Source organism: Melanostigma gelatinosum (genome assembly GCF_949748355.1).
Source record: "Melanostigma gelatinosum genome assembly, chromosome: 1".
Lineage (NCBI taxonomy): Eukaryota > Metazoa > Chordata > Actinopteri > Perciformes > Zoarcidae > Melanostigma > Melanostigma gelatinosum.
Genome location: NC_136634.1, coordinates 14,262,340 through 14,287,346, shown reverse-complemented (window position 1 = coordinate 14,287,346; position 25,007 = coordinate 14,262,340). Strand labels below are relative to the sequence as shown.

Genomic DNA, 25,007 nt, shown 5'->3' with positions numbered 1-25,007 from the left:
GCAAAATGTGTTTGGATCGTAGTCTTTATTCTTTTCATACTGAGGCGGCTCACCTGTGGGGATGGTGGAAGGAGAGCAGGTGTTAATTATTGCTGTTTGGGCTGCTCATACTTTCAAAACGGCACTAGTTTTAATGATGTGTGTAAAGCACTCTTATCAAGTGTTTTGTTGATCCTTGATTTGAGGGTGTAAATGTGCTCCCTCTGACTGTCCACCTTCCTCTCAGGTGTGTTCACGTGTCGGTGTGGAATGTAATCCCCAGTTTCAGTAGTCTCCTCGTGTCAGGGCTGGTCTCAGGCTAGAAAGCAGGTGTAATTTCCCCTGCACTAAAACCCCAACAAGTGGCACCAGGGGAGAGAGGAGCATATTACAGGTTCAAGCGGCTCCGCTCCCCTGCACCACGGAGAGCTACAGGCTCTCCTGACCTGTGACCAGGCCCAGCCCTGGTGAGTGTGTGTGTGTGTGTGTGTATGCTGAGGGAGGCTCAGAGGTGTCGGAGCTGCCTCACTGGGTTTCTTTCATAGTGTAAAGCCTTTATTAGGGTACCGACCTGTTTGGGGGGGCCGCAGGGCAATATTATTTTGTGTGTTCCAGTTGAGAAATGTGTGTGTGTGTGCACACCTTTTAGATAACCAGCTCTATATAGAGGCAGGTTGGAAGGTGAACAGGTTGGGTAAATATATCAAATAACTGTAATAAAACCTGCTGTAAACCAGTGAACACAGTTTGACCTTTGACATCTCACTCCCTCAGTCATTATATGTAGACCACAGAGGCTCGGCTTAATCATTCTGCAGAGGGCTGGACGCCATGAGGAGCAAGCATGATGCGTCAAACGTTCCTGAGTGTTTGTTCCACCAACGCTGTTATAGCGGATTGGTTGACAGTTTTAATCACTATTCTGTCAATTGACTGTCCCCCGAATGGCAGGTTTCTCCACGTGACTTAGCGATGTGTAGGTGTTATGCTGTGGTGTGTTCATGGACCCGAATGCAGACTCAGACAGCAGAGTTCTATTTCAAAACCACGATAATTTATTTCTCTCAGTCAAGGGAAAAGACAGGAAATGGACAAAGTCAATAGGAGGCGTCTCCACGCCTCCGCACGGTTCCAAGCCGGAAAGTGGCTAATCCTGCGGAGCGGCAGACGAAGCCGACAGGAAAACTGTCAAACGTCAGTACGGAGGCGCGTCCTCGCGCTCCGCTCGGATCTTAGCCGGGAAGTGTCCGGTCCGCGTCCGCGGCTGGCAGGCAGGCTGGATCGTCTGTGTGACACCCGAGGCTCGACACAGGAACACCACAGTTGATCTCGGAGGAACTAACTGGAAGGCTTCCTCGTACAGGTGAAAACCCGAGGCTCGACACTGTACGGCAGGCAAGTTGAAAAAACGAAATGCATCGTTAGTAGCGGATCTTCAGAGAGTGAACAAATAGACTACTCACGGGTCGGAATACCAGGTAGGTAAACGGACGGACTGACAACTGGAATGAGAGTGACAGGAGTATTTATGTCAGCTGGAGGCGATCACAGGAGATGAGGCACAGAAGAGTTGGATACATAGACAGTGTATAAGAAGTGGACGGAGTCACTTGGATATCATCCATTGGTTTGTTGTTTTGAAGCCTCCAGCTCAGCATTTTGGCTGTCGCCATCTTGCCGAAATGCAATCTCGGAACCCACCGGCTATCGTCTGAGTATGATTCAGCTTTTTGTTGGTTTAAATTTAGCTAGTAAACTGGCTACTTGTAACACATCTCTCAACTCCAACTCCAGCCTCTCATCTTAAGCTAATCGGACTATAGACAAGATTTCTCTGTAAATGGAGCATAATCATGCGGTATTGAAGAAGACTTTAAACTATCGATTGAGACCATAAACTCATGTTTACCATGTTTATTGAGGTAATAAATCAAGTGAGAAGTAGTCATATTCTCATAGACTTCTATACAACCAGACTTCATTTTACAACCAGGACTCACAAGTTTAAGGCACTTCTGCATTTGCTTCACTCTTCAGAACTAGAGGCCCTCCTGCCGAGATACAAAGTGGGTTGGTAGCGTCTTCTTTTTTTTTTTAACAAAAGTTAAAGTTTAACAAAAGTTTACATTCCAGTAAATGTATCCAAACTCGCTATGTATGGCGTCATATTGGCTTTAACACGTTTTAATCTTAAACAATAAAGCATACATCATTGACAGTCATATCAACAGTAACCATCAGGACGGGGCTTAGAGGACTCAGTCAGAAGAAAATATGCTTTTAAATCCTATTGGCAGTTTAGAGAGCTGTTGTAGAAGTACAAAGTTGTCTGGAAAAGTATGAGATCTAAGTCTCTACTTGATCATCCTCTGAGCTTCTCCTTCGTCAGTTACAGTGATGAAACGCAAAGCTGCTCCAGGACAGAGTCATGTGTCAGACTCTCATCATTCCTACAGGTCTGTCTGTGAACAGAGTTAATTGGTGCCTCTCATCTCTCCTCTGAAGGGCACTGCTGCCTATTAACACAGTGTCATGATGAATTAGCCCAAATAAAACCCTACACACAGCAGTGAATGACGAGCTCGTGTCAGTGTATGTTGGTTAGCACTTATATTTCCTTCAGTGAGTCCGCCTCAGTCATTTTTTGGTAACCAAATCTCCATTAGGTTTGAATGAAGGACCAAGACGAGCCAAAGAGGGCAAGGAAGAGGACTGGACTGATGGGCAGAGGGGAGGAAAAGTCACGAGAGAGGAAGAGAGTGCAGGCTGTGGGTGAGGAGAGAGGCGAGGTGGGGGCGGGAGGCTAGGATGCTCATCCATTACATCCCACAGCTGCCCAGGGGTCGACTTCAGCAAGACTGATTCAGAGCGATCAGGTTTGGACTCCATCTCCCATAAATCCTGGCATGTGACGCTGATGGATGTGGGCCATAAAACCTCCCGCTCTGACATGCGGAGAGCAACATGGAGAACCATGGGAAAATGTGAGTGCTCCAGGTTAATGTCAACGAGGCCTGGGAGTGAAGAGGGGATGATGGAGGGACGGGAAGATGGCCAACGTCAAGAGATCAGAGGTGTATAGCGGGGCTTCGAGAAGAGTGAGCGGGCCGCGAGCAGAACGTGAAAAAGCACAGAGTGTGTGGGAACACGGAAACAGCATTTACTGTGACATTGCAATTATTCAGCTGTCATCATGTGGGTTTAAAGCCATGTTGCTTTGAGTGCGTTGAGTAGCTCAACCCCTTTTGAGAGAGATAAAAGACATCTAAAATGAGTTCCCGACACACATTTTGTAATTTATTTCCTCTCATCTCCAAAGGTCGGTAATAACGGCCGTGGCTGTGTCACAATGTTTGTCAAGAGTATTAGTGTAATTAATTCTGTGTGTCTTTTCATTTATTCTGTTATTGTATGTCTACATGGTGTTTGATGCATGACCAAGATGAATATCGCTTATTAAAAAAGCCTCGTGATTATAATGGGGCCAGATACAGGAACTGCCGACCTGGCTCGACAGGAAATGGAGACATGTGTACTTCCTCATTAACAGAGCCCCATTTGGGCCATAAAGCACCATCCCAACGCACACAAGGAAAATACTCTGATTAGGGGGGTGCTGCCCTAATGAAGGCTTCCCCCACAGTCATTTATGATATTGGTATGGGTGGTATGGTGACTAGGCCTATGGGATGAGCTGAGTTACGGAGATATGGACATGAGATAGCAGATGCAGTATATTTGTATGGATGGGAGAGATGAGAGGGCCGGGGGAATGCATATCCACAACTCATTTGCAGGAGTCAGTTTTACTATGTTGCGGCTAATGGAGATGAGCTTGTGTTAAGAGCCAGGGGAGAAGCTAATTTTACATAAAACCAAAAGAGGTTTGAGAGCCGTGGCTGTGTTTTTTTTTTGTGTGTGTGTGTGTGTGTGTGTGTGTTCACTTTATTCTGCCGGCTCACCAAGTGAATTCATAACCGCTTTTCCCATAAAAAGCTTTCTCTATCCAACTTATCATTATCATGTTTGCTTTTTTAAATTTACATTTGAATGAATTTATATCTGATAAAAACACTGTATTTGGTTCAGTCTTGAGATTAACTGAGAATGTGTTTACAGGCTAAACTGCACATTTCTTTTGTGCCTCAGTTGCTCAGAGTGAAAACTGTAGTTACTCTCTGACACATGCATTCAAATAAACTTTTGCCACCTTTCAAAGGATTTTATGGGCACGGCAGTGCTTTTTGGTAGAGTTGGGAAGTGTTAACAGACAGTGTTTTACATTGAATACATTGAATTTACGAGGCTATATTTTCTGACCAGGGGTATTGTCCTCTATAAACTTTTAGGAAATGCAATCCTTAATATCCTAGTAATAGTGCCGTCACTAAATGAGTATAACTTTTGATTCAGATACAGACAAGGGTCTGATATTATGCACCAAATGAACAAGTCTTGGTGGGGAAATTAAACACGCACATAATTATAGATTTTAAGGTTTTACAAATGCATCGGTCAAATTTTCGAATAAATGAATCCCCTCTCACCACTGCTGTCCTCTCAGCTTCCTAATTTCTTGCCCCCCCTCTCCCCCATCACTCCACCCACCATCACCACATCGGCTACCTGAGGCCCTTGTGTCCACCTCATTCATCACCTGGGTTTGATTCCTCTCCTCCTGAGAGAAAGGAAGAAAGAGTTGAAGAGTAAAGAGTCATAACAAACCCTCCTCTGTCCTCTCTCCTCATTTTCTACCTCCTTTCCTTCAGTTTGTGAGGGAGAGATGGATGCAGCCAGTGGAATTAATTGCACCCCGTTACTGAAGATCAGCAAGTTTGCACTGTTGGCGTGCTGATCTGCCATATGGCTGCCCACTAGGTGAACACTTTGATTAATGTGGCCCACTCCCCAGTTTCCCCCCCCCCCCCACTAATATTTGATTCTGATAACTGAAACTCGGCTCCTCGTTCTGAGTCTCTCCGTCTCCTCTCTCCTCCTGTGTCCCTTTTTGTTGAGTCTTTTGCTCTGCTCACCTCAACCGTCTGTGTTTTCAGCTCAGGTTTGGTTTCCAGTCTTCTTTCTCATTGTTTTTCTACAAGCTTTGTGCGACGTGGAGTGTGGAGTCCAGAGTATCCCTGAGATTAGAGGCAGAGAGACAGGCCAGAGAGCGTTTGTGTTCGAGAGAGGTTTGGAGCTATGGGGCCGCGTCTTCGCAGTTGATTAGGCCCCTGGTGTGTCGAGTGTTTCTCTATTAGCCTCCTCAGCCTCGAGTCTTCTTCTGAGCACAGTGACTACTCTCTACCCCAGAGGTCCGGGATACACACACACACACACACACACGCACACGCAGGTTCATAGGAGGCTGTGGTCCAGGCAGTAACAAGGAGGTGAACAGATGCTGGAGTCACAATATCAATAGGGCTGAGTGTAAGTAATAATACCTTAGCAGGGTTCAGCCATGAGACAGCGCTAACTAGAGAAGCAACTCTCAAGTGGAGCATTCACTATCTGCAAATCACACCATGTGTGTGTGTGTGTGTGTGTGTGTGTTTGTTTGTGGGTGCACATTACATGTAAGAGCGAGCCCGTGTTTGCTGCAGGGGAGCAGTGGGATGGTGTCAGTGCCATCATCAACTCTGAGATAAAATGTTCTCGCTTAAGGTCACAAGTTCAAGTTTGTTATCTTTTTCCCCCTCTCCTGCTATAATGAGGCAGCAGCACAGAACACTATGCAGACATCTATGCTGGAACATCTATTACAATCACGCGGGTGCTTTGTTTTCCCTCTGTTTTATGGCCTGTTCCTGCTGCTCGTCTATTTCGGTCTTCCTCAGTCTTGTTAAGTGCTGCCATTCTCCTGTGTTTGGATGTGGCCCAGAGGGCCCTTAGTGAGACCAGGGGCTGGGAATGAGCTGCGAGCCCCAGCCAGGGGGTGCCCACGGTAGGCTGCCGATCCCACTAAATCTCCCTGATTACCCGGGGTGGCTGCGGTGTGATGGGGGTGTTACCAAGGTGGTGGGCTCTCCAAAGAGGCTGATTGAGATGCAAATGGTGGCCATAACTCAGAGGTAATGCAGACCTGAGCACCCTTTGCCTCGTCCGTTCCTGCTCACCTCACTCTCTCATCGGCCCCCATTTACTCCAGCATGGGAGGAGGGACTATTATTGTCTCAAGATAAAGTTCGATATTCATCACAGTGTAAGGGTAGAAAGAATAAGGGCGAGGGCCGAGGAGAATAAGAAAGTATCAGCATGTAAATAGACTCTCTCAGATACACTCAGATACGTGCACACACTCCTGTGGATGACCACACACACACACACACACACACACACACACACCTGAAGATACCAAACTCTGCTTCTGTTTCTCAGAAAGAACAGATGGACACAATAAAGTGCGAGGGACTCGGCTTGCCAGTAGAAAGGTGGAATGAACAAGGGAAGAGGAGGGGGAGGAGTAATTGCACAGTCCTTTGCTGAATTGTTCTGTGGATGCAAATTTAAATCCCTCCTATTATTTTAATAATCTGCCTTTTACTGCTTGTGCTCGGATCATTTGTTTGCAAACCAGGTTATTTGGAGAGGGAGGCTCGGGGGTAATTTCATGCTTTGGAGCATTTATATCTATAACTTAATGAGGAGAGGGCCTGTTGTTTCCTGGTAATACACTGCTAGAGGGGAGCAAACTTTTTATTCTCCGTTTAGGGTACTGTTAGAGGGCAATAATGTGGGATTACTCTGATGGAATTAAGGAGCAAACTGAGGAGAGACCTAATGCAGCTTTGGGTGATAGAGCAAACTTAATACTGATGTTTCATTCTGGGTTTTTTAAGTTCATGGGGTGTACCATAGGAGATGGGCTTTCCCATTTGCCCTTTTCAATAAGCTTACACAAATTTCTTCAAAAGATTTCTTCACGTTTAACCACCCTCAATCCCCAGCCGCTGCCTAATTGAGCTCAGTCTGTTTTTACCCTGATGTACGTTTTCTTTTCGTGCTCCACTTTCCGAACTTCCCAAAATGTTTGTGCAACAGACAAACTGCAGTCCGCGTATCAGTTCATAGCATTCAGATCCGTCTGCTGCTTATTGTCACTCGGCTGGTGCCAGGGCAGGGACTCAATACAACACAACCTGATTACATTTAGCCGAGAGACAAAAGGACGACTCGCCGTCTACGCAGAGTCTTGTGAGATGATCGGGATCGTTAATGTAGTTACTCTCCCTCGGTGGAGCCAAAGACGTCGTGGGACGGACTGATGGAGGGAGAAGGTGTCTGTCCACGTCCCGTCGTCCACTGCCTCTCCTCCTCTTCTTCTTTTATTCATCATCCTCGCTGTCGCTCCTCCGCTCCTCTGTTCCCTTGTGAAGGACTCTTCTCTCCGCAAATCTAATCAGACTGCATGAATTAAAGCAACAATTCAATTTGTTTACAAGGCATCATTTATCCTCTGTCAGGCCGGCGCTCCGTTGACAATCGGTGGCTCACTGACCCCCGACCTTTGTTGATGTCACGTGATGCATTTATTACATTGTTGGACGAGCGTCTTTCAGGCTATTATCAGGCGACAAGGGGCTAAAGATGCATGATGGGAATTATTCAAATCTGTGGAACAGAATGCAAGACAACATGACCTTATCAACAGACGGGATACGTCATGTAAATGGAGCTTTAACAACTAATTCATGCGTTCATGAATATAAAAATTACCACATGGTAATACTAATGGTTATTATCATTGTTTTATGTCTGATAGTGCCACTGTTAGCCCTTTATTTCCCCTTCTAAACCTCTTTATCCTCGGTCGCTCCTCCATTCATTGGTTTGTTCCTCTTGTAACGCTCACTGTGTGGTTCTATACCGGATACTTTATCCCAGAGAGAAGAGAAGAAAAGGCACAATCTCTTGTGTTTCCAGGCTAAACTATTGTGACAGTGGAAAATGGTAAGCAGTTTAGAATATTGCCAAACAAAAGAGCTTTTAATCAAAGTGCATACCAGACCCCGCGGAGTGTGAAACACTCCCTCATCAAAAGGCCTATTATACACTTACTCACATCAAAGGCCTCCATGTTTCTTAATTGCCGGATTCTTTTCTTATTCAATTATGTGATGCTTATGTTTTTACGAAGCTGATGGAAAAAGAGCTCGGGTAACCAAATCAAAGGGGCTTAATTCATCATCTCTGTACAGCGATGTGTGCTCGGGAACAACAGTGTACATATGTGTAAATGCACTTCTACTTCACCAGCCCTCCGGATACCGAGATGATGCAAAGTGTTTCAGGAGGAATTAAACAGTGTAAAACTAGCAGGTTTAGATAAAGCAATCACATTACCGACACACTTGAAAAGAACACATTATTTTGTACTTTGCGATGTGTTGAGCTTTATTGCTGACACGGCAAATAGAAAGTTGCATGTACAGTATAAGTGCACAGGGTCTCCCACTATATTGTTATCGTACCACAACATCATCAGCATCTAAGTCTGCGCGTGCCGTTCAGCCAGACACTAAAGTCCCTGTGCAGAATTGCAAAATAAGTTTGGTGTAAATATGTAATTTCCAGTGCTTATTCTGAGATCTGAAATATTAGGGAGCAATATGGATTGCATTAAAATCCTGGTTGTTAGGGGTATCGGTTACACTGAAGACATGCAGGAAAATGTGCACTGTCTGCGAATCTGGCAGAGATGGAGAGGGTGAGATGAGGGGGGAGATAGGAGCAGGAGAGGGTGAGGAAATGGAGAGGAAGAGACAGAGAGGAAGAGGAGAGGAAGATGAAAATCTCTTAATGTCTTTCTGAGAACATAGACACATTATTTAAATCTCCATCACTTTTTAATGTAAATCTGATCATACTCTGCGCTGGACGAAGGAGGGGAGAAGTGAAGCAGAGTCAGAAATGAGGACACACACACACACACACACACACACACACACACACACACACACACACACACACACTCTGTTAGAAACAAAAAGACGGAGCAGGTTTCCAAAATAACATTGTTAGGATTGAAAGCCGGATGTCACCGTCTCAAGTCACACTTTCACTGTAATAGAACACAAATGCACACAAAACACTTTTAAAATGACATCAGCTGTCCTTTGCCGTAATGACAAAACACTTCCACACGTTGGCTGTGGAATATTTTGTGTGTGTGTTGGTATGTACGTGTGCATGGCTACGTTTGTATGTGTGTGTGTTTGTGGGGAATCTGATATCTGCCTCAGGCCCCATGGCCCTGGTCTGTCTGCATCCGAAAAGCAAACTCTGCAATTATGATGACCGCCCTGTCCTCTTCATTTCCCATCTCTCTCTCCCTCTCTCCCTCTCCCTCTCCCCTCTCTCTCGCTCCCTCTCTGTCTCTCTCTCTCTCTCCCTCTCTGTCTCTCTCCCTCTCTCTCTCCCTCCCTCTCTGTCTCGGGCTCTCACACGCTCTTTCATCTCTTTTCCTTTATTTTTCTCTCTCTTTGACCTGTCTGTGTCTCTTCTTAAAGGTAAAAACATTTTCAATAGTAAGTCAATAACAGACTTGATTACGCCTCCAACGTAAAGTCTTCTTGCACCTTTAACTCAGACACACTCACGCATCGCCTCTCCTTAAAATGCTTAAAACAACCCTATTCAGACCGTTTTATGTATTTGTACGAACAATAATTAAATTATAATGCAAATAATTATTACATCATGATTTTTACAACATTTTGTACAAATTGTAAGATGATTTAATTTTTTCACGATATTTACAGTGAGGCCTTAAAAACATACTACATGTAGTGGTGGAAAGTACCTAAATGTACTCAATTACTCTACTATTCTTTATTTACGTATTTCCATTTGATGCATATTCCACCACATTACAGGGAAAGATTGTACTTTTTATTTCACCACATTTATTTGACAATCAAAGTTAACAGTTTAATTTCAGAATAAGATTTTTAATGAGCAAATAAAATACAACACATCACTATACTGTACAATAAATAACACGGCAGTATACAATGTAAAAAATGGTGTCATCTCGACGAGCTATAACATTAATATTCTGCTCACATGATTAAACATCAGTATTAATAATTATAATATAAAATGTAACACTGCCGTTTTGTCTGCATGAGTACTTTTGGTTTATTTAAAGTACACATTGCTGCTGATACTCACCAATATATTTGCATTTTTTAACAGAAGAATTTGAATGGAGTAGTTATATATTGTGATATTGCTCCTTTTACCAGCTGAAGTTAATTCATTATTGTTCCTCCACCTGTAATTATTTCCCCTTTTTCTTTTCGAGTCCTCCCTCTGTGTTGTGCTCAGCGTGCTCAGTGTTTCTCTCCACATGAGTCCTTGTCAGGTCTGAGTGAGTGATTAACTAATTGCAGTGCTTACTAATTAATGTGTTTCATTAATTACAGTCATTAATGCCGTGTTTACTAACATGGCCTGCCGAAGCCTTCGTACGTCACTGGACGTAAATGTCGGCAAGTACTTAACCGAGGCCTGGCTTTTACTTGTGTGTGTGTGTGTGTGTGTGTGTGTGTGAGAGCGAGGTGCCCCTGATGTCTGTGTTAAAAGTATCAGCGCGTATGTGCCTCATTCTCCATGTTTCTCATCTGGAAAATCATCCCATGTCCTTCCTTCACCTTTCCCATATCGGCCCCTTGCAGTTGCTTGATTTGTAACTTGATTTCAGGAAAGGGAAAACCTGTAGATTATCCAGCTTTCATTAGGGGGGAAAAAACCCAGTCCGTGTCAGAGAAAGAAGAAATCAATTTAATACAGACTTAACTGGAGGAAATTGCATATTCTGCTTGTACTGTATGTGCTGAACAGGCACTTTCTCTTCCTCACCAGAGACCTGCCTCCTTATTAATTGCAGTGTGTGTGCGTGTCAGTGAGTAAGTGGATGTCTATGTGCGCGTGCGTTTGTTTGTCTGTGTGTGTTTGTGATGCGGGGAGCGTTGTGTGTCGCGTGTTTCCTGAATGTGTATTCGGGCTCTTTGTCTTTGTGTGGAGGTCAATCCTCAGACCCGTGGTAGGGCGCCCAGCCAGATGTGTCTTGTTTCTTTATTTGCGGCGTGCATGTGCGTGCATGTGCGTGGTGTGTGTCCATACTGCTTTGTTGGCGTACGGTGCGTGCATAAGCACAAGCGCATGTGACTTAGCCAGGTGGAGAGGAGATTGGTTGGTATTTATGAACAAACGTCATAATTGTGACAGGATGATGTACGACCAGCACGTTCCACAGCCGCCCCCCACCCCCCGCCCCCCCCCCGCCCCCCTCAGTCCTTTTTTCTTTTTGCTCAAAATATATATCTATGATAAAATACAGTCTTAAAATCTGATGACCAATTTAGTGTGGCGTGTTGCAGACAAGGTCGCAGAGATGTGAGTTGCTCCGTGGTCCTCCCTCCGAGGCCTGTTCTAATCCACGGAGCAAGAAGAGGCGCTCAAAGTCATTTCTCTAATTGCTTTTATAAGGTGCCCCTTTCACACGGTGTCTTCCCTGCTCGTTCACTTTCACCGCCATTACAACGCCGCACCTGCCGGTTGAAAATGCCGTCGTGTAACATTGCCGTCGCTTTCTATTGATACCAGGTATTCAAAGGGAGCGGTAGAAACCGCATCGACCTATCCAGGTAGTGCACTTTTCTGTCTTCCCCACTGGCTCTTTCACCATCCTTCTCCATGCCTGAGGTGTTAACCGGGGGCTGCGGGGTAAGTGTTTTGTATATATGGGGGTACTTTTGATTTCTTAAGTGTTGTCCCTGCATTGGTGATCTATAAGGGGAGCTGAGGTGGTGAAGTGAAGAGGGAAACGGGGGTTAGAGTGTGTGAGGGAAGGCTGAGAAGGATAAGGGGAGAGGGGGGGGGGGCGGATGAGATTGAGCCTAGTGCATTAAGACAGTGTATTATTTGGCGGTTCCACTTGCTTGCGTCCATTAGGGGTGGCTGCTATGCTATTAAAGAGGTCAGCGAAGTGTGTGTACCTGCGCGTGTGAGTGTGCCTACATGTGTGTGCTTTAAGAGTTAGTAGAGTGCTCCAGTGTCTTATTGAACAGGATGGGGCTCCCCTGCTCTAATACCTCTTCATTTTATTGGAGTGGATGGCCCCAGTTATAATTGTATTACGGCTCTCCCCCCCCCACCCCCACTCCGTCTCCACAGCAGTGACCACATGTCATTCCCCAACACACGTGGAAAACACCGGGAGAGACGAGGAGAACCTCTGCAGAGGCCAACTTCCGCCGCTCACGCAGCACTTTTGCTCTCCATCCTTGCTCTTAGTTCCCTCCTTCCTTAGGCACCTCCTCCTGGTGAAAGCCGCAGAGGCCATTGTCACGTCACAGACGGCTGAGAGTGGAGGGCCGAGGGATCCGACGCCCACATCTTCATCGCGGTGTGGTGACCTTGCTGCTTTCTGTTGCGGTCACGTAGACGGACGCGCAGTCGCAGCAGTTTCCCGGTTTTCCAGCCGTAAAGCTTATTTACACGAGACGCGTGTTTCATTCACAATTAGCCTTTTGCATTTCGATGGAGGTTTCGATAGGTTGTGTGTAGCTGGGGGCGGGAGGTTCTGTCACCCCAAGCCGAGCTCTGTGGTGTTGCACACTCAGCGATTACTCCGGAGTTAACCAGAGAGGCTTCGCTGCCTCTCACTTTTCCTTCGCCCTTGAAGAGACCAGGAGTTGTCAGGGTCCTCATAAAAAACCCTGAACGATTGCGTCCGTGCGTTCTTCCCTTCTTTTTCTACCCTTTTTTTTTTCCTCTTCTCCTTCCAAAACCTGGCCATCTGTCTAATTGTTCACCTCCATCGCTTTAATGCATTTTACATGCTTTTCCCCCCTCTTTCCAGGCAATAAACTTTATTTTCTTCGCAAGACTTCAATCTGCAGGGGGAGGGTAGATGGGCAGGCAGGCTGCTCACCTTCTCCCTGCTGGATTTGCTCCAGTGGCCCCCCTTCAACCCCCCCCCCCCCTCCCTCTGGTCTCCCATTACTCCATCTCCCCCCCCCCCCCCTGTCTCCAGAGAAGGGGATATGTGTTCGTCAAGCTGACACCTGCTCTCATCTTCTCTGCTGGTCATACACTCATGGAGGGCTACCCTGTTGAGGAGGCCTTATACTGACCTGTTAATTACCACACTGCTGCCTTCCCTGACCTTGTTTGGAAGTGCCGTCTCAATTTTTCTTGCTGTTCAATTCAACTTTTTTCCACACATTTTTACCATAAAGTTTTCTTGTTATATCACACGTCTTCCTCTTACACTTGTTTGAATACTCGGTGACAGAAAGTTTCTCTCGCAGCTAATCGTTTTATCACTTCACCTGCATTTCTGTGTATGTGTACTGTGTAACAGTGGCCAGGAGTGTAAATGCTGCACATACAAGTCATTAAATGAGACAGTTGTCTCCTCTCACCTGTGATTACTGCTGTGTGCAGATCATATAAGCAGGTACCCTATAATCATATCTATAATAGCTATAATCAGCCCTTTAATGCTTTGTAATAGCATCCATATAATGGTATAGAGTGGCATCAAGAGAATAATTCAGGCATAGATAATGGTGTGATAGTGTGGTTTTACCCTTGAGTCACAACACTGAATTTGTTGTGTGTGTGTGTGTGTGCGCGCCTGTGTATGCATGCATAAATACGCCCAGGGGCAGTTAAGGTGTCTGTAAAATGCCTGAAGAATCACATTTCCATCAGAAGGCGCTCTTAACCCTTTCCTGTTTTCTTTGTGCTCACTGCTCCATGGAGCGTCCTTGCTGTGAGTGTCATGTACACTTAGCTCTGCGGAGACAGACACGCAGAGGAAAGACATTCCCATATGACGCCCACAGACGGAAGTTCAGATCAGGGGAATAGGCTGACAGAGGAGCAGCAGCGGCAGCGTTGGCGGCGGATGGGGAGCGGAACGCTGAACGCTGTTCCGGGGTGTAATGTGAGCTGACAGCGTTCCTCGGGGACGGCGGGCAGGACGAAGGGGAGATGTAGCATCAGGAGTACCTGGTGCTGCTGAACCCAGAGGCCTGCTGGGAGCAATCTCTCACTCCCTTTCCAGCATGAGGGATGAGTCTAATGGACCGTTAGTCTGAACAGAACACACTCCACCTTGGTTCACGCTGCACGCACACGTACACCGCGGTCCCGTGTGAGCTCATATGTTGCGGGGAGATTGAACCTCGGTTGTGAGTTGAGGGGAGCCTCTGCTGATGAAGACGTAGAGAAGTGCAAGACGGGGGGGAGAGGGTCGAAGTTGATGTGCTTTATCACGGACAAAAATAAACATGAACGCACGCTGTTAGTAAAGAGATATGCTCCTATAGGCCTGCGTGCGTCTCTGCTGAGGCCTTTGCCCCGCAGCAGAACGCTACAGTGGGTTGGAAAGGATGATGAATATTTAGCCCGTCTTCCTCAGTGTGTAAATGCAGCTATGCATTCACCTCTTAAGTCATTTATCTTTCTCTTCTCCTTTCCTATCCTCACCCTGTCTCCTAACATATGGTGTAAGATGAGACGCACACACACACGCGCACACACGCACTGTGCTGAGAACACGCAGTCAAAAGCTATGGTGTAGAGTTCTTTGGGAGTCTTTAGACAGGATTGTGACTACGTGTCAGCACTTTTCACATATTTTTTTCCAGTTTGAATGAATGTAATAGTATCAGTGTCAATTATTTTTATTCTATAGCCCCAAATCATAAATGCACGAATTAGCAAATTTGCTTTAAATGTCTTTGCAGTCTGTTCACAACATCATTTATCCTTTTACCCTTGATTTTGATCAAGAAAACCTCCCCCAAAAATAACTTAAAGCGCGGGAAAAGATAGAAACTTCAGGAAGAGCATTTGTTCTTCCAGGACGACAGACGTGTTTACCGTTCACAAGCTGGGGAGATTCTTCCATCTTCATCTTTACAGAGGAGACCTCTTTAAATACATTTTGAACAGGGTGCAACAGAACACCGCTTTATCATTTGATCCTGGACTTCATGAGCATTCTTTTTTTTTTATGTCTTGACAGTGATGATAACAGTGGCAGTTTGTAAAAGAAAAACTGGCCGGTGCTGACCCTGTTGCTTTTCTGTTGCTGTTGGTTATTACAATTGTGCGTTTGTGTTTCCTGTCTCTACAGCACAAAGCAAGGGTCGAAGCCATGATGTGCGACCTGGCCTCTCTCCGCAGTGTCAGGGAGTTTACGGACTCTTACAAGGCCAAGAAACTGTGAGTATAAACCAAACTGTTCATTTACTAAACTGGATCTTTCGCTCATATTTTCTGATATTCTTTCGATTCTTTACCTAAGTTTTGGTAAGACAAGAGAGTAGACCTAAACCTTTAAAATAACCTTCTTTTTCTCGATGGAATGTTGCAATGGTGTGTTTGGACTGAAAGCAGAATTAGCCTGGTCCCTCCACTACCCTGGTAGCTGTTTTAAGTTGAAAATCACACGTTGAAAATAACCTTTTTATTCTAAAAGGCCATCGAAAGAGAGAGTCTCCTGGTCTTTAATCAAATGTATGGCAGCACGCCCAACCAACAAATCATGACACTGTCTCTCAGTTATTCAAAGCTAACTTTAAGTAGCCTTCAGTTCCATTTCAACTTTCAAGCTGTTTTTTCATTATACTTACTCATAAAGAGGGAAACACAGGAATAAGGAAACAAATAAGTGAAAAGCAATGAGGACTAAACTCGTCTGTCATTCAGGCCCAATGCATTTGTCACCACTACTTCCCACATACGCCATACTGTAAGGGCAACCGAACTGTTACCGATGGACACCATATGGACACGGTCCCAGGAGTAAGTGGGTGTATTTGTGTCCATTTGCTTGACATTGGTGGAAACAGACGACCAGACTTCATGGCACTTATTTTGTGGTGGTCAGCTTTTACCGCATGTGTCTTGCGTCTCGTGGTCGGTCGCTCAGTTGCTATTTTGGGGTCATGTATTCTGTCATCTCATCCATACAGCTCATCCACCCGCAGGTGTGTGTGTGTGTGTGTGTGTGTGTGTGTGTGTGTGTGTGTGTGTGTGTGTGTCGGGGTGTTGGTGTCAGGGGAGCCCCTTGGGGAGAGGCAGGGCAGTCATTGCCCATAGCAGCCCTGGGGCAGGGTATGGCCATCCAGGACACGTGTCTTGGGTCACAGCCAAACCTCGCGGTGGCTTCCCTCACCCTGTGTCCTATAAGTCCCTCCCATCTCTTACATGCGTCCCTCCCATCCACACTGCAGTATATTAACCTCCCTTTAAGCCTACTGTCCCCAGAACCCTTCGCCTGATTTTTTTTTTTTTTGCATATGCCTTTTTGCAATTTGTTTATCTGCATCTGGCTCGCTCTCCTTCTCCCTCTCCCATGTTGTCTCTCCATCTTTCTCTGTCTGTGTCTCTTTCTTTCTCTCTCTCTCTCTCTCTCTCTCTCTCTCTCTCTCTCTACCTCAGTATTTTGGCAAGGTTGTATTTCTTCATTAGCTGTGCTGTTGGGGGGGGGGGGGGAGTGGGGGAGTCCCAGGGGACGTCAGAGTACATTAATTCTCATCAGAAGGCGAATAGAGCAGAGTGGAGGCTGGGAGCTCTGAGCTGTGAATGGCACTGGGCAGCTGTCTGACTCTACCACCACTCTATTACTGCACGTATGTCTTCAGGCATAACGCACGCAGGGGCGCGCGAGCGCACACAACACGCACGTACATGTGCATACATGCACGGACACACGCTCAGACAGTTCTGCGTGTGGACGGACACACACACACACACACAGTTTTGGTAAACAGGTAGAGACAAACACACTCATACACACACGCACAATAATGCTCCTGCAGCGTGTCATTGACAGGTGAAATGTAATCAGTCTTTTTCTTTTCCTTCTCTCGTTTCTCACTCCCTTGCTTTTAAGTGCTTTAGTCAGTGGCTTTCACGCTGCTTTGTGTTCCATTGACCCCGATTCTGCTTTAATTGCCTGTCCTTTGAAATGAAATTACCTGGATATTGATATTGTTGAATGCAGTGCAATTTCATTGGGATGTAATTGATGGAGGACGGCGTTGACAGAATGCCCCTAATACAATTTCTACTGAACGGCCCATAATTAACACATGCAATTTGTTTTCACCTGTGATTTTATTTTTAACTGCATTTCTCCCGTTCTAATTTCAAACGCATCATGTGTAATGAGTGTCTGTATAAATACACGTGACGGAAACACTCAGATTGTTGTGTGTTTTTGCATCACTTTCAGGTATATGCACTTCTGGTGTGTGTGAGTTTGAATATGGATCAGGATGAGAGGTGTACACATATCCATATGTTTGTTGCCAGTGCCGCTTTTCCTGTAGCCAATAAAGTGCAGCGTTAATGACCAGTAGTCTGAGCCCAGCTCACACAGGCAATCTCTTCCTGCTGGCCCACATTATAATGGAGGTCAGGGGTCATACCCAGGGGGGTTATTTAAAGTAAATATACAAACTGATGTCTCCCTGTCTGGTAGTTAACACCCTCGTTTGACCAGCGCTGAGATTGCACAGTGCATACAGTGTTGTTTGAGGTCCTAATGTGGAAAGAGGGACTGTGGTACGCAGCAATAGGCCTATTAAAGACATTCATTAGACCTGCGCTTATGAGAGAGGGACTAACTGGTGGGCAGTTGAATTAACAGGCCTTTTACATTACAAACAGACTCACCGGAGGCCCATCTGAGCTGCGTGGGGGAAATCGCTCTACCGGCCAGAGAAAAGTTGGTTATTGGAGTTTTTGATCATAAATTTGTGATATACTTTGAGTGACATACCGGGGCTCTTTTGTAGTGTAAGGTCACACACACTGCATGAGCCAGATGTAAATGTGAAGAGGTGTAACTGACGAAAGGACCGGTTTAAAACGACGGCTACGGTGAAAGGTTGAAAAGTGAGGTCAAGAGTTCATACCTGTGGTGTTATTGTAGATTGCTAACAGACCCAAGAGATTTGCCTTGTACAGCACAATGTTACTGTACTTCACACTCTATTAGACAGGGGATCAGTGGGCCAAAAACAACCAAAGTCTTTTGTTTGTCTGAGAGCAGAACTTGACATCACAGCAACTCTTCTACCTTGTTTCATCAGGTTTAAGTGAAGGTCACAAACGTCACTTATTTACATTTTCTTTTTTCCTACCGAGCCATTAAGTTAGACGTCCTCACCTTTTTTTTTTTTTTTTTGTGTTGTGAGTGAAAAATTTCAATATCTCTCTGCTCACGTGTGCTCTGTTGATAATGTGCTGTGGTCGGCATTCTCCAAGTTGACTTGTGACTAGGTTTGTGCTCTTTAATGAACCTTTGTGTGTGTGTTCGGAGGCCTGAAGGTGATCGTACAGTACACTCCTATGTAATAGCATGGGATGGCTCATTATAGCAAGGCATAACAATTCACACATTAATTTTCCAGCATCCAGTTTTTAATTAATCCAGTAGGCAGTCTTAAACACAGGGTACACAAATTGCCTTCGGCCTCATAATTAATTCTAATGGAAGAAATTAAAAATTGGTGGGGTGTGTTTGGATTGTTCGGCTGTGTTACTGTGGTTTCGAGCTCGCTGGAGCGACGCTGTCACCGACAAGGATCTCTCGCTGCCCTGACCAATCCGGCAATCTCCATTTACTGGCACGCGAGCAGGGAGTGTTACTCACTCGCCCACACGAGGTCTGCAAGAATGGGAATGCGCTGCGTGTCTGTGTGTGTGCATTGTTTATTTTTATCGGCCCCCGAATTAAGTCAGTTGTTTTTAACATCATGACTTGTGTGTGTATTTGCTTTTGATCGGCTCTCTTCGGCTCAGCCTCTCTGAGTCGACGTGTTGGTGTGTTTGGTGACTCCGAGTAGTTGCACAGAGCCTGTATCAACACCCATTACTTCCACCACCCTTGTGTGTTGAAACGGTTTAAGATTGCTTTTCAATGTGTTGTTGCTCTTGGAGTCCAGCCAGCTGTATTCAGCATCTACAGTACCTGTCGAGCCGTGGGGAGTAGCACTGGAAACCTCTATCATATCAGCGTTACTGAAGCTCTGTCTCTGTAGACCTCTAAAGTCTCACACACTGTGGAATAAGACACCCTGTTTCCTTTCTCGGCCTTCGCTACTCACTGTTCCGTCTTCTTTTTTAATTTCTTCTCCCCGTCTCTCCTTACCTCTTCTTCAACCTAAGATGGTATACAAATCCTGCTTTTATGCTGCTGTGTCTTCTTTGATTTCACTTACAATCAATTTCATTTTCTGCCTTCCTCCCCCCCCCCCCATAGGCCCCTTCACATTCTGGTGTGTAATGCAGCAGTGTGCACTCAGCCCTGGAGCTTGACGGAGGACGGCCTGGAGTCCACCTTCCAGAGCTGCCATCTAGGTCACTTCCTGCTTGTCCAGTGCTTAGAGGACGTGCTGCGCTGCTCGGCCCCCGCCCGTGTGGTGGTGGTATCTTCTGAGTCCCACAGGTAAAGACCGTAAACTCGTCATGTAAAAAAAAAAAGGTTGACGATGTATTAGTGCATCAACATGTTCTCAAAATGAGTCTTTGTCTATTTTAATATATAATAAGCATTACATGTGCATTTTTTGCAATATAATTCTTATCATTTTCAAACACAATTATATTCCAATTTCTTGCATTAGTACAATGAGTAAACTTTGAGGTGCCTTGTGGGGTTTTCTTGGAAACGAATAAAATGAATGTTCATGTCCAGTGTATCCGTGAGACATTACAAACACGTTGAATACATTTCCTTCCTCGTCAAACATTCTTTCCCCGTGATTCACGTGAGCATGTTGCATTCTTTACACCCGTGTTTGCTTACGCGCAGTCTCCGCTCCTTTTGCTGGTGCATTGCTGCATATCTTGGTGTGTTGCTGCCATGTTGTAGATGAGTGGAATAGTGTGAAAACCATTGGTAGGACTGTGTAAAGTGTCATCCACGTGCACACATGTGCGTCCATGTGTGCACGTACGAGAACACACCAGTGGCACTCATTCTTCCACCTACCACCACACCAGATTGCGTCCTTAAATTTAACTCTTTAAAGTTTCTTTTGATATTTATGAGTCAACTTTCCAACCATTTATCAGTTGTTTTTTAAAATCCACACGAACCACATTGGCATAAATTAGATCCTCGCACAGCATTTCTTTCATTTCAAAAGGAAATTTGTCATTTTTATAGCTGGTTCGCCTGTTACTCCCATCATTTCCTTCTTCGAAACAGTGGCGAAGAACACCAGGAGTAAATGCCAGCAGTTGCACCATTGTGTGTGAAGAGGCTGAGCCCCAGACTGAGAAACACAGCGGATGTTAATGGCCGTGTGAAATTTTAGCAGCGGCGCGCATAATCCTGCAGCGGACGGTGCAGAATGAATTTAGGGGACAGACACACTTTAAATAAAAAAACTGCTCCAAAGCGCTTTAACTCTAACTCATGCAGAACTGGTCTTATGCAACATGGATGAAAATACAAGAATGCCAGACAAATTCCAAGCTGTAATTTCCTAATCCTTGTATCACATTGTATGTGGCTTCCTTAAAATTACATTTTGAGTCAATCTTGTTTTTAACCCGTCTCAGAATAGATAATCGTAGGTGTCTTTCCTAAGATTTTAGGGTTTTTTACGGATGATCGTAACTGATTGATAAACATTTGTAAAGGAAACGATATATAGGCCAGGCTATTAAGTATAAGCAGTGGCGGGCCGTGCATTTTATACCTGGGCCTCCTGTGCTGTCCTACTGAGCTACGGTTATTTGTTTCTATTGGTGTAATAATACACGTATTCGTATTAAACCGTTTGGGACGAGGCTTACGAACCGCACAGTACGTTTGAATAATACTCGTGCATTTGGAAAATGCAGAAGCTTAAATTGTGGGATAAATATAATGTTTTCGGTGGACTGCGCTCACGTAACAGACAACGGGATGTGTGACCTTTTGAACCCGGAACAATAACAAAAAACAGCTGAGGCCCGGCGTGTGTTCAGGGAGCTTGGGAAACAACAGCAATGAGCTGTTCCCTCCTGATTCAAACAGAGAATCAAATGTCCGAAATAACCCCGCGATGACCGGGGATGCTTCGTCATTAACGGACAAGTCAGAATCAATGTAATTAACACAATGAAGAATGAACACCGACCAGTAAACGAACACCGAACACCGGCCCACTGCTGAGTATAACGTATTAAACCCTCACCACTTGCAATGGTGTCTTTGATTTCTCTTTAAGATATGCTCTCACTGGAAACCACAGACAGACATGAACTGGTCTAAGCACAATGACACTCCCGCTTTCCAGTCAAATCTGTAATTTGGGATTATTGCTGATCAACATAGTAAACACTGCTTTACTGATTACAGTACCGCTCTCTTCTGCTATCTTAATTTTTCATGAAAATGTACTTCCATATTTGTACTTGACAGTACAAAGCTGATGTGATAACAGGTTTCCATCATGGAAATGAACCCCCCTGGCAGGGTTAGGGTTGGAAATGTAGTTAAACGTGAGCACCACAAAGCCCCCCCCCCTCTCTGTATTCCCAACATACAGTGTTAAACCATATTTAATTCAACAACTCTTCAGCTCCAGTCATGCAGTTATAGCTGCTACATTGGGGAGTTTTGGCGACAAACTGATAGCTCAGACTTAATGCACATTGTCAAACATGACAGCCTCACTCACTGAAAACTAATTTCCCTCCACATGCCGTCACTATGAATTAAACGTATCATCAACATGATGGATGGACTTATCAGCTAAAATTAACTTTGATCAAGTATCTGCTCCGCTCTGTCTCACCCCCTGACTCAGCCCCTTTCTCCCGTCTTTTGTTTTTCAAGTCTTATCTTTTTGCCAACTCCACTCCATAGGCTTCTGTTTTTCCTGTCATACAGTCGTCAGGCATGATGTCTTGCAGTGACCTGTGAGCCCAAGCCCTGAGCCATGTGCTTCAGAGTCAGTCAGTGTGTGTGTGTGTGTGTGTGTGTGTGTGCGTGTGTGCGTGCGTGCGTGCGACATTGATCCAGTCTCCAGTCAGTCAGACGGCCAAGCAGAGTGATTGATTGGAGCTCGGCAGAGTGACCTGAGACAAGGAGAACATACGCAGAGTTATTCTAGCAGATCAAACAGCGGCACTATTACAGGGGCCCTCGTATGAGTTATGTTACACAGACTGCCATGCATGAGAGGACAGGAGCAGCGGAGGGGACGACTTGACACTCGGATTCACTTGGGGTCACAGGCTGTTACAGGCTGTAGGAAGAGGAAGAGGAAGAGAGAGAGTAGGAAAAGCTTATTGAGAGAAAGCATGTCATGGAGGGAGTATTGACAGCATTTGATTGATGCACGACTTGCCTACACAGTGAGAACAGTGAGGTCACACGAGTTTCGGTGGTGTGAAAGCTGTCAGGCCTGCTATTGAAACGGTGTGTACGATTTAAACACAATGAAAGGCCAAGAATGGTCAGGTATTCTCTCCACTCTTTGCCCTGCAGCTCTCTCTCTCTCTCTCTCTCTCCTTCTCTGCCTCCCCAACACACACACACACACTCACCTTTCCTCCTCTCCTCCACAAGCAGCAGTGGCTTTAACCCCTTCAAAGAGGGCTTAGGCATGGACTAGAGTGAGTCAGTTACACACGGACTACAGGGAGGGGAAGAAGGAGCGGAAATAGACAATATCTCATATTACATCTTCCATTCTGTCCACCTCATTCCAGACCTATATTACATCTATTGAAGTTTCTCCCTTTTTTTGTTTGTTATTTTCAGTTTCCGCTGATTTCCCGCTTATTCACTTAGCTTCCCCTCACAAGCGGCGTGTGACCCCTGACCTGGCAGCATATTGTATTCCCTAAGCCCCTTGTCTGCTGGTAAAGCATTGACCTATCAGGGACAGGGGTGGGAGAGATGGACACACAGGGAATGGCTGGACACTTTATCAGTTTCCACCACAGGGGCTTACTGTGGAATTGGCCCAGTACAGGTTTACTTTTCCCGAGTGCGGCATCTGATCTGGTCCAACAAGGGGTGATGATATCCTTCATGAAATTACCTCTGAGAGATCTAATGTGCAGCTCTGGCTCCATATGAGATATTTTAGCGAATCAAAACCTATCTATTTTTTTGTTTTGTTTTGTGTGAAGCATCTGGTAATTCATTGATTACAGTTTCACCAGGTGTAACCAGGCACAACTTCAGTGTAACATGTGAACACATTTTGGCGTGAAAAAAAAGGCATTTGGTGCTCAAGCAATTGATTTATCAACCTCTACTTGCTAAAGTAGTTATGAAGTTGCAGCACATGAAATGAAAAGCCTGCAGATGTTGTAATTTAGCCAAGCAAGGATGTTGCGGAAGGCGACAGTAAACAAGAGGCAGCAAGCTTGTAAAATCACAACAAGGAAACCAGGTGACATTTTGATTGGTTGTTTTCTAATGACTGGATTAATATGTAGGATGTGTTCCACCGGTTTGGAGCCCATGTCTCTTTCTCCCACACATACACAAACACACACCACACACAGGGAGTGCAGTTTTTGCGCCCGTGTATTGTGATGTTATTGCGTGACTGCATAATAACACAACGAGTGGTGTAATGTTTAAGGGGCCTTGTCAAACATCTGGAGTTTAACAGCTCTGTCGCAGGCAATTAAAGAACATCATGTCACGTCTTTGATTTGTATGCAGCCTGCACCACACATCTGTCAAGTAGAAAGCCCACACACACACACACACACACACACACACACACACACACACACACACACACACACACACACACACACACACACACACACACACACACACGCGCTCGCACACACACACACACACACGCACACACACACACACACACACACTCTCTAACTACTCTTGATCTGGACTATGTTTCAGGTTCACAGACCTGTTAGACTCATGTGCCAAAGTGGACTTGGCCCTGCTGTCACCCCAAAAGAAGGAGTACTGGTCGATGGTGGCTTACAATCGAGCCAAACTCTGTAACGTCCTCTTCAGCAACGAGCTCCACCGCCGCCTCTCACCTCACGGCGTCACGTCCAACGCGGTGCATCCTGGAACCATGATGTACACCTCTATTCACCGGAGCTGGTGGCTGATGACCTTCCTCTTCTCTCTGGCCAGACCGTTCACCAAGTCCATGGTAAGGGAAAAAAAACACTTTGAAGTGTTATATAACCTTGTGACTGCATAAAACGGTGACACGACCTGACTGAGGGCCGCCGAAAATACTTTTTTTTCCCCCATACCGACAGATGTTGATAACCACCAGAATGCATTGGTTGATATTTGGTAACTTTGCGTTGCTCTGCCGCTCGTTATAATGTTCTACATGGAAAGCAAGCCGGCGAATTCGACACACTGCATTACTGTCGTCGTGTCCCGGCTCCGATGTGTCCTTTACTCAGCCTATATATTTGTCTTGGCACGTTCCTGGAAGAGGATGGAGAGGGGTTGATCTGCTGAGTGCTGAGGGCTCACGGAGAGAGTCTGGGTTTCACAGATAGAGAGATAGTCTGCGGTTTGTTTTCCTCTTCCTCCTGTCACTGTTTATTTAACTCTGAGAGGCAGTTCCCCGATCCTCTCACAAGGGTAGGCGATATTCCAGATCCTGTGTACCGCCACTATCAGGTTACAGTAAATGCACTGCACAAGCTCAAGTCTCTCCTCCTATGCAGTCATGTACTCTAGAGCACTAAGATAATAAGCTCTCCGTCAACTATGTTTTGGCATTTACTTCATCCCCATCAGGAGAACATATTAGCAGATATTTTCAGGTGCATTATCTTGAGTTCTGAGTCACATTAGCAGGCGGACTCAAATATTACAGTAAAGACGTAACGTCCTCGCGGGCTGCTTGTGAGAGATTCAAAGAGAGGAGGCCAGGTGCTGTGCCAGAGGGACCTGTGTTATATCTTGTCTGTTTAAGTTTAGTTTCGAACAATAAAACCAGATCCCCCCCCCCCCCTCGGAGAATTGACTCTCTAGC

The 25,007-nt window shown here is 45.5% G+C and overlaps 1 protein-coding gene across 1 annotated transcript in view; it reads left to right on the top strand.

Annotated features, from left to right (window-relative positions):
• The window catches only part of wwox (WW domain containing oxidoreductase), a 118,106-nt gene that overhangs the window by 18,102 nt on the left and 74,997 nt on the right, over nucleotides 1–25,007 (top strand). The window contains exons 6-8 of the mRNA XM_079297296.1: nucleotides 15,134–15,222; nucleotides 19,274–19,459; nucleotides 23,897–24,161. Of these exons, the coding sequence (XP_079153422.1) occupies nucleotides 15,134–15,222; nucleotides 19,274–19,459; nucleotides 23,897–24,161 (540 nt within the window). The remainder of the gene's footprint in view (nucleotides 1–15,133; nucleotides 15,223–19,273; nucleotides 19,460–23,896; nucleotides 24,162–25,007) is intronic.